Source organism: Dipteris shenzhenensis, chromosome 29, assembly GCF_047967505.1.
Source record: "Dipteris shenzhenensis isolate YYH24624 ecotype China chromosome 29, Dip_SZ_1.0, whole genome shotgun sequence".
Classification (NCBI taxonomy): Eukaryota; Viridiplantae; Streptophyta; class Polypodiopsida; order Gleicheniales; family Dipteridaceae; genus Dipteris; species Dipteris shenzhenensis.
In genome coordinates, this window is record NC_141624.1 from 30,404,054 (window position 1) to 30,415,145 (window position 11,092).

An 11,092-nucleotide genomic window follows, 5' to 3' on the forward strand; every position below is an offset into this window, starting at 1 on the left:
GTGAGTGGTTTACACAAATGACTCCTGGATTGCATGGATCTGTTTGCACCGGTGATGATACTCAGCATGACATTACTCATACGGGTGTTGTACCTTTGGCTATGCATGATGGCTAGACTAAGAAATTGACTGATGTGTTGCATGTGCCTTTTATCATGAAGAATTTGTTGTCTGTTGGGCGAATGGCTGAGCAAAACTTGCAAGTGCGGTTAATAAGCATGGTTGTTTCATTGAAGAATTTGATAATGGCTGTAAACTTATTGCAAAAGGGAAAAGACAAGGAAGAATGTTCATTTTAGATGCAGGCATATCGGAATTGAAGGCTGCCATGTTCACCCATGGTATGGGTGCTGTTCAGGACTTGGAAATTTGGCACAAACACATTGGTCATATTAATATTCAGAAGCTGAAAAATATGCAGCATAAAGGCATTGTTGTTGGCCTACCAAAGTTTAAGTATAATGCTTTGGAGCATGTATGTCCTGCATGCCAATTTGGGAAGCAATCCAAGTTGCCATTTACTAGGCATATGCGGGAAAGTAATAGACCCTTGCAATTAATTCACACTGATGTCTAAGGTCTAGCTCAGACTACCTCGATGGGAGGTTCATCATATTATGTCACATTTATTGATGATTTCAGCCGGTATACATGGCTGTATTTTTTGAAACATAAGGATGAGGTCCTACCTACCTTCAAGCATTTCAAGCAACATATTAAAAAGGAGTTTGGGTCATATATCACATGCTTGAGATCAGATAATGGAGGTTAATATCTATCAAATGAATTTGATGACTTCTTGGCCTATCATGGGATTAGACGAGAGCTTACATGCCCATATACACCACAACAGAATGGACTGGTTGAACGTAATAATGGGGTTATTGGTTCGTCTGGTAGAGCCATGTTGAATGAAAAGGACTTACCTGATTATTATTGGGCAGAAGCACTTGCAACTGCAGTGTATGTGTTGAATCGCACTCCTATTGCTGGCATTCATATGCTCACACCATATGAGAAATTATATCGACAAAAGCCTGATGTCAGTCATTTAAAAGTGTTTGGCAGCTTGGCATATGTGCATATACCGAATGAGAAGAGGAGAAAATTAGATCCGAAGGCTGAAAAATGTGTTTTTATAGGCTATGCTCAAGACCAAAAAGGCTATAAGTGTTACAATCCCTCTACTAGGAAGACTTTGATCAGCTGTGATGTTATTTTTGACGAGATGGGATCTTGGTATGGAAAACCTGATATAGTGGTTTCACATCAAGCCTTGGATGCTCAGTTGAATGATAAAAATCAGCTACATACTACTTCTATGTTAGGACCTACAGCCAGTGGTAATTCCACTGTGAGTCCTTGGTCAGGCAGGTTGCGTTCTTCCACCACTGACACCTCTATGTCAGTGAGGGGGAGAGATAAAGGGAAGAACAAGGTGAATGAGATTGTTTCAGTGCCTGAGATTGAGGTTGATATGCCCCCTGGACCATCTAATTCTTCTGGTAACGACAGTTTGGATAGTGAATTGGGCATTCCTTCTATTTCCACACCAGGTATGTGCCTCCTCATGAGAGAGGAGAAGCTGAAAAAGTCAATGTCTAGAAATTCTGTGAGAAGATCTCAAAGGGTAAGATACCCTATTGACAGGTTGCCATACACTGGGTTTGTGGCAAAACACTGTGCATACATGGCAAAAGTTGTGGGACATACAGAGCCATCTAGATTCAATGATGCTGTGCATGATGAGCAATGGCGGGGATAGCCATGGATGAAGAAATGGATGCCCTTGCCTTGAATCAGACTTGGGTTTTGGTTGAGCTTCCTGCAAGAAAGACACCCATTGTATGTAAATGGGTATACAAAGTGAAATGCAAGTCTGATGGACCAGTAGAAAGGTATAAGGCAAGGCTGGTTGCAAAGGGTTATGCACAGAAGTATGGTTTGGATTATGAGGAAACCTTTAGCCCAGTTGCAAAGATGGCTACTGTGAGGATGTTAATTGCTTTAGCTACTGCAAAAGGATGGAAATTACAGCAAATGGATGTTAAGAATGCCTTTCTCAATGGTGATTTGTAGGAAGAGGTATACATGTCACAGCCAGAAGGATATGTCCATCCTGATTTTTCGCAACATGTTGCAGATTGAAGAAAGCCTTGTATGGGCTAAAGCAAGCTCCATGATCTTGGAATGAGAGGATCAGTTACTACTTGCAAAGTCTTGCTTTTATGGTTGGTAGGGTTGATCACTCATTGTTTGTGAAGAAGTCAGCTGCCGATTATGTTGTGATTGTTATATATGTTGATGATTTGATTCTGACTGGAAGTGATGATGATGGGATTGTTGGAATTAAGAGCATGCTGAAAATGGAGTTTGACATGAAGGATTTGGGAGATTTGAATTTTTTCCTTGGCATAGAGGTGTTGAGAACACCTGATGGCATTTGGCTTATGCAGAGGCAGTATGCCCTGAATATGTTAGAGGGGTTTGGCATGAAGGAATGCAAACCAATGGATACACCTTTGGAGCAAAACTTGAAGATTATGGCTGATTCTGGAGCTGAGATTGAGGACATTACCATGTACAGGCAGATGGTTGGCAGCTTGATATATTTGACTATCACTAGGCATGATTTGGCATATGCTGTGGGACTCATTAGTCAATTTATGCAGAAGCCACGGAAGCCTCACTTGGATGCAGTGAGGAGGATTATGTGGTATGTCAAGGCTACATATGACCATGAGCCCTTTTATGCATATGGCAAGGAAATAGAGCTGGCTGGATACACAGATGCAGATTGGGCAGGATGTGCATATGACAGGAGATCCACTAGTGGCTATGCATTCAGCCTTGGAAGTGCCATGGTTAGCTGGAGTAGCAAAAAGCAACCCATAGTGGCATTGTCTAGTACAAAAGCTAAGTATAGAGGTGCAGTATTGGCTACATGTGAGATTGATTGGCTTCAGAAGTTGTTGCAAGATTTGGGATTGCATGTGGATAAGCCAATCAAACTTTACTGCGATAACATGAGTAGAGTCCAGTTTGCAAGTAATCCTGTATATCATGCTAGAACAAAGCATATTGAGGTACACTACCATTTCATCAGAGAGATGGTGTTAATGATGCAAGTTGACCTCATTCTGAAGATCAGGTTGCAGATATCTTTACCAACTCCTTGGGTAAAGATAAGTTCACATGCTTTCGAGAGCTTCTTAGTGTCTTACTCCCTACTTGAGCTTGAGGGGGAGTGTTGGAAGACAAGCTCGGGTATGCTATCCCACAGATATGTTACAGATAGCTGGATATGCCTATCGGCACTATGATTGGTGTGTTAGTAGTTAGTAGTAGTTAGACCATGGTTCATACCCATGGTTAGTTCTTATTTGTCCAGTTAGGTCTTATCTTGTAGTTTTAGTTCTTTTTAGTGCGTTCACTTGGTTGATGTACTGTCTTTTTCCTTCTAGTATGGAATGGACTGTGTGTTTCCTGGTGTTCTTCCTCATACCTAGGTGTTCCTGCTTTTGCTACGCTATCTTCTTTGACACTACCACATCATGCCATGTCATTACATAGTGCCACATAGGCACAGTTTTGTAAGTAGCACGTGACCAATGCCATGTCACACTACCACATCACCCTCCATCCACATCAACATTTTTGGGGATCAAAGTTTGGCCATTCTTCTAGGATGCATAGCTTTTGATCCAGGTGGAATTCAGAGGAGCTGTAAAAGCAAAAATGATGATCAAATCAAGATTTGCACTCTAAATTATGCACATGTTAGCAACATACAATCCCCTTCATTGAAACCACCTCCTGATCCATTGCAACATACCCAACACATAAAATGAATCTAGATAAAATTCATTTGTTGCATTTTGTGCTTCGACGTGTAGTCTAACTATAGACTAGCACATTCTTAGAAGAGATTAAACTTCACCAAGCCAAGTAAGCCATTGCCATATCACTGATTAGTTCCCATGGGTGTCAGTCCCTTTGGTTCTATCATCGGTATATACATTCACACATCTGGCATCGGTTAGTTCTCTTAGCATTCAACAGTTCAATACTTCAGTGTGACACTTGTTAGAGTGATCTTCCTCTCAGAATTCGGATTGTTGCATTCACCTTGCACACACATATGCCACCCCATGTAAAGTCACACATTGTTGACTATTTGTTTTGGCATTGGTTCCTACACACATACACATCAGCCTTGAACAGCCTCTTGGCTACTCCCGACACACAGTTGTCATCACTTTACCATAGGCTTGATCCTTGGCACACAGTTATTCTTCCATCACAAGACTTAACTCACACATTGATAGGTTTAGCGTAAGCCCCCAGTGGTAGCTCGAGCATAAGACCCCAGTGGTAGCTCTCATATAGTGTTCTTATGGGTAGACACTCTCGCCCCGGTACATGGGTAAGCATCTTGCATAGAGCACCTGATCATGTCTAGCATGGAATTATCCACATCACACAGTTGATGTTACACTAGTCATGACTCTAGATGAGATCTATGAGTGGAAAGAGGAGCTACTTCGACCATTCATCGCCACTGGGTATGTACCAATTCATGATGTAGTCTCGAGCATCATTGGTCTTGAGAGATTAGATGCAGATGTCGCTCAAGATAGCATGGATCAGCACATGGTTTTGATCATGCACATTTGTCGGTAAGCCCTTAGCACTGGGCAGTCCCATCTACATCAGCACATTCTAATTCTAGTGATGTACAACCATCACATTCATGCATGGATCTGACTCCATTTACTACCACATCAAATGTAGATACACGGTAGAAGTTCACTTATGATCATGCAGTTATTCAGCAGGTAAGTATTTAGTACGAGGCACTCACATCCCCAGTAGCATGTGGAGATACATGCCACAGCGCATGCAGCTCCTTAGGTGATTCCATTCCAGCACCCATCACTGATGCTTTCACCTCTGATATAGAGCATATTACATATTTGGACACAGTTTCCATCAGTATATAGATCAGCAAATCAGTCTTTAGGACATTCTAGCATCGACTCAGTCATGCCGCATTGAATCATGCTTGGATCCAATTATCATCACCACCTCAGATCAGCATATCATTCCTCAGCATGAGGATATTCATGCATTCGTGCAGTCCTGCCCCAATGCAGTGGACATCATCAGATTCAGCAATAGTGCAACCTGGGGAACATCGGTGTTTAAGCATGCACTTATGGCTGCCGTATACAATCCATACTTGATGCAGATTAGTGGTTGGATCTAGGACTTTACATCACTGCATTTGGTACCTCATATGCCTCATGGACATCTTATGCATTCTCAATTGTATTTCATGCTTCTAGGCATTTATTCTATCAGCTCCACCTTGAGCCTATGACAGATGCTACATCCCATGCCGACGGATATTTAGCCATGCAAACATCAAATCACCTTTAGCTCATGACAATTGAGCATATAGGTTTGACAAGCCACCATGCCGTGTTAGTTTTTTGGACCTCTTCATTAGCATACCAGTGTATCATACTTGCACCTTTGGCCCCATAATTTTTGGGGATGAGAAAAGAAAAATAAAAAATTAAAAACTAGCATTTGGTAAAACTCCGTTTGGGGACCAAACCACAAATAACAACATGGTTTCACAACCATGCTCTCTAGTGACTAAAATTGCAAAGAAGATTCCCTTGAATGCTACAACTCTCTAAGTCTGAACACCTAGGCACATAGTTTAGGTCCACAAGCACACACACATGCTTTTTATTTTAGACACAATAGTAGCACAACTAAACCCCATTGCATAGGGAAGAGCATGAATAACGGCAAGCACTCAGTCTCCGAATCCAAGCACAATCCTTGAGCTTCCTTATGTGAATAAGTGATCATATTGAATATCTACTTTAGGCAAGAAATGGCACCCAATAAGCTCCAAGTATGCACTTGCACAATACCTAGGTAAAAATAGGAAACTGTTAAGCACAAATTCACCTATGAGCTTCAACCCTATGTATGCAAGTTTATAGCCTCCTCATTGACAAGTTTATGAGCTTCAACCCTATGTATGCAAGTTTATGAGCTTCAACCCTATGTATGCAAGTTTATAGCCTCCTCATTGACAAGCAGTGTATACAAAACCTAAACCTCATATTGACATCCTAATCCTTTTCTCTCTTACAATTGTTTCACTTGTCCAACAAAGATACACATGGTAGGATCCAACTCGGATCCAACAAGACATACGCAAGTCGAGTACATCAAGAAAAGAGTATGCTTTTGTGAACAAACTTTGATGCTACACAAATGATCAACATGTGTATCTACATACCACGTGCATGACAAAGAAGAGAAATGCCACACTATCACTTGGGAAAGTAAAAAAAAAGGAGCCTATTTTGCTGACATGTGCTATCTTCATCCTTTGTCTTTCACTTGTGCAAATCTTACATTGCATGTTCTATTAATTCATCATTCTTGTTCATTGTGTGGCTTCATTTGTTGGAAGTGATATCATAATTTTTTATTTTCTTTTCGTGCAATTGTAACTTTGGAAATTTGTAGACCTTTGGAGAGGCCAATTTTCCATTTCTCCCATCATTTTTGCCACAAACTCTACATGGCTTCTTTGCCACATGTTATTTCTTGGGATACTAGCTTTCTACCATCTACCTTTTTTCCCTCTAACTTCTGCCCGCATTATGCTAACAATACACCTTAACAACCACAAAGTCCATGGACGGCGGAGCACAATGCAAAATATTCCCACTCCAAGCATTAGATGCTCGAGGATGGGCAATCAAATCGGTCCATGAGAGTTGATAACTCTGTGGCAAACAACAAGGTCCAGAAGCACAGTCTGGAGCAATGAAGATGATATCATTGTGTGTGTAGAGTAGTGGCAAAGTTTTGCTTGTAATATCTTGAGCTTGAAGGATGATATGATGAATCTAAAAGAACGAGGATAGCCAAAGTCCTCTCTAAAAAAGATCCAATCATACTTGCAAAATAAGAATCTTGAGAGAGAAGGAGTAAAATTAGAGAGAGAAATAGACTGAAAGTCTACTTTTTTTGAGGTCCCCCCACAAAGTGGAGGGACTCGAGGTTCCCCCACAAAGTGGGGGGACTCAAGAGGTTCCCCCACAAACTATAGAGACCCAAGAGGTCCCCCAAAAAGTGTGGGGAGTCTTATCCAAGAGGTCCCCTACAAAAGAGGTCCCACTCTGGAGGTACCTATGAATTGTGTACAGACCAACATGTATAAATCTCTCTGAATGGTATGAAGCTCCGACTCTTTGCATTCAATGTTCAAGTTCACTATGGTTTTCATATTCTTGATCTCCTTGGGTCCATTGTCCCTTAACAATATCGTGTGATAGCATGCTCTATCCTTGCAATCTCCCATCCTTCCCCCTCCTCCACCTCCTCCTCCTCCTCCTCCTCCTCCTCCTCCTCCTCCTCCCCCCTTCTCCTCCTCCCTCCCCCTTCTTCTCCCTTCTTCTTCCTCCCTCCTCCACCTCCTCCTCCTTCCTCCTCCCCCTCCTCCTTCCTCCTCCCTTGTCCCTCCTCCTCAACCCTTTACCCTTTGAAGCCTTGAAGGAGACTAGCTCTCCAATCCTCAACCCTGAACTCCTCCTAAACCCTGCAACCTTATCTGAACCCTGGAACTCCTTGTTAGCTCTCTCAACCTTATTCCCCTTCCGAACCCGCAACCCCCTTTTAAACCCTTGAACTCCCATGGAGGCGAGAGCCTCCATTCATCATTGTGATCAAGCCTCCTTTCTCACACGTGCATGAGATCTGCTTTCCATGCTTTAGCCTACACCTCTCACCAGAATATGACCCGAGGACCTATGCTACACTTGTAAAAACCTATGCTACAACAAGAAATGACACAACTATAGGTGACTAGAACCCTCAAAACCTAGACTTGGGAGAGACAGAGAACCCAATGATCACTGGAAACCTGATACTATAGCTCCCAGGTTACTGGTGCGAGATGCACTCCTCTGGTTTGGTATTGGTACACTGGGTCATCTGGTACAATAATCCTAGTGCAAGTACTAGTACATCACTCTAATAGAATATACTAGAACAATAATCCAACTGATTCTGCCCCTGGTACAAGGACTACTTCCGTGCATGGATACATGTATCTCTGAGCTATACAGCCCCCTTTGAATCCCCCTCTCAAGTCAAAACTAGTACACTGATGCCAAATTGATGAACCTGTTGCTACAATGGGCATACAACAACTCATAAGGATCAAGAAACTATGTTTTCTAGATTCTGACACTGGCAATCTTCTCACCCATACAAATCTCTAGCAGTGCATCAGACAATAGTTGCAACAGAATACTAGGAGACCCCCTTTAGATATGCTAGATTATAACATCCAAACAAAATACATACACGTAACATACTGCCACCTAAGTCAGCAGAAACAACTCCTTGTTGCTCAAGGTCCTACTTAAAATCTTGCCTCGTTCAGAGACTCTATCGCCATTGCACCTTTGTGGCAGGTACCACTACCACAAACAAGCAAGCAATCCTCTGTCTAGATCCAAAAAGTATATTGGCAATGCATCCTGCCACATGTCTAATAATGACATTGTGGTTACCGGACCCCTCACTGTTTCTTTGAAGACACTACCACCAATAATGACCTTTCTGGCCACATTAGTTACATGTACATGTCGCACTGAGTGTTTCCATTCTTCAACTATCAATTGCTTCTGTCCTTTCTACTTAGCTACCAAAGCCTGAGGTTGACTCTCGTGGGTACGATCTACAAATGTCTCCTCCTAGTCAAGCACCATTGGGACCAATTTCTCCCAATTCAATGCATTCATCCTTCCACTTCTTATCAAGGACAAATAGAAAGAACCATACTAAGAGGATACCTGGGAAAATAGAGTTATGACCATGTCCTCGGATGATATTTGCTTCCTTGCATGAAGGATCTCCTGTTGAAGTTCATATAACTTGTTGATCTACTTCCGCATCAATTAAGACATCTTGGGGTCCAACAATCTCATCTGGACATCCAACTTTCAATTCAAGGGGCAGATAATCAGATATTTAGGTTGTCCTCTAGGGGTGGGGGTATCCATGAAGAGCAAATTTGAGTGGGCGTTTCAGAAAATCAAAGGTAAGTTCGATAGATGGTCTGGCAAAATGCTATCATTGCAGCGAGGGTCATTGTCGCCAAGCATGTTATGGAGTCGGCGTTAGTTTACATGCTATCACTGCTTCCATTTGTTGGTGTTTCTCTTAAGAAGGTGGATATATGTATTGTTGATTTCATATGGGAGGGCAGGTGGCACTCCTGTAGTTGGGAGTTGTTAACTATGCCTAAGGAAAGAGGTGGTACATGCTTACTTAGGATGAAAGAAAAAAACGACATGCTTTGCACTAAATGGCTGATGCATATGGGCTATGAGCAGACATGGGGTATAATTGCTAGGAAGTTAGCATGCTTAAATGCACCAAAAGGGATTGAAGTCCCATGGCAAGATGTAGTGCTGTCAGAATTGCCCATTAAGATTCCCGCAGTCAGAGCTATTGGCAAGTTGCTTACCATATGGAAGAATAAGTCAAAGCGCTGCACTTGGAGTGGACTGCGCTCATTATATGGATATGATTCTTTGGGTAGGCCTCTATGGCTAACAAGATGGGCCTTCAACGGCAAATCGGCCATAGTCTGCATCAATCCAAGATTGGCAGCGGCAAAGTTCTATAGAATGGACCTTAGGACTTTCAGTCTGGGAAGGTGTGTGAAAGAGTCCTTCGTAATTGGCATTTTGCGGAGCTAGAAAGTGGTGGCCCGAGACAATGTAGAATGGAGACATCTACCACGGGATTCCGGATTACATTATACATAGCAGAGCTATTGTATCAACGTCCAACATTTAACCTTGAGTTATGTATGCACGTAAATATATGGTTGTATAGGTGGGAAGGTAGACTTACATGCATGTCTCCTAATCGCTTCTAGCTAATTTTCAATTAATCAATTAGACCAGGTTGTCACATTAACTTAAGCTATGTAAGCATGAATCTAAATAATGTAAAGCCAAATTAATCGACTCACTTACCTTCGCAACTCCGCCTCTCCCCTTCACCTCCCTTCGCCTCTCCTCCACTGCCCTGTCTCTCCCCTTCGCCTGTGCCCTCCCCCTCTCCTTCCTTGCCCTGCTTCTCCATCCCCTCTACTTAGCTATCTCTCAGCCTTACTCAGCTTCCCTCCACCCTACCTCGCTCGACCTCTCCCCTCCACTCAGCTGTCTCTCTCCCTCAAGTCTCCCTCCACTTAGCCGTCTCTCTCCCTCAATGCTCTCTTTGCCTCCCCTCCCTCAAGCATCTAGGATACAATGGCTTGTTGCAACGTTTGCATGTTTGCCAATGGCATTCATTAAGCTAGGCAAGGAGGAGTCTTTTCGCAGCATTGTGTTTTTATGAGTCCTTCGTGGGGTGACAGAGAGCTACAGAGGCGGCAATGGAATTTCTCAACTAGTTGTAGGGCCTCTATACATTGCGTAGTAGTGTCCGGACGAGTACAAGGTAGAATGAAATCTTGCAAATCTAGTAGCAAACCGAAGCTGCTGGTAGGCAGGCCGCAGCATAGGGACATAGAAATGAGCGAGGGAGTGAAGGGCAGGATATGAAGGAAGAGAGATATAAACGGGAGCAGATCGAGGAGAAAAAGTGGTCGAGAATGTGAGCAATAAGAAGAAGGCTAGGAGCGTGAGGTTTTGAGAAGTAGGAGTTATCACCCAACGAGGACGAGTAACATGACCCATCTACGACAGGTTAGAGACCCGCTCCGCTGGGTCTCAAGGTGGGATCTTACAACTATTAAATTTCAAGAAATTAAATTTTAAGTTTCAAGACCCCCTCCACCATAGGAACTACTTGGCTTGGACCTATGCTCAGTTTATAGCTAAATGAGTGGCAAAGCATTCGCATGAAAAATCCCCCTCCCCACTAAATAAACTATGTGTGTGTGTGTTGGGAGAGGGGGGGGTCTCCCCTCTCCTCTCTCTACATTATATAATTAGTATCTATATAATATATTATATACTATAATATATATTAT

The 11,092-nt window shown here is 42.6% G+C and overlaps 1 protein-coding gene across 1 annotated transcript in view; it reads left to right on the forward strand.

The window, feature by feature from the left end:
- Positions 1 to 1,228: 1,228 nt before the first annotated feature.
- The window catches only part of LOC147882692 (uncharacterized), a 16,993-nt gene continuing 7,129 nt past the window's right edge, over positions 1,229 to 11,092 (forward strand). Inside the window, exon 1 of the mRNA XM_087400478.1 lies at positions 1,229 to 1,556. Coding sequence (XP_087256604.1) covers positions 1,229 to 1,556 — 328 coding nt within the window. The remainder of the gene's footprint in view (positions 1,557 to 11,092) is intronic.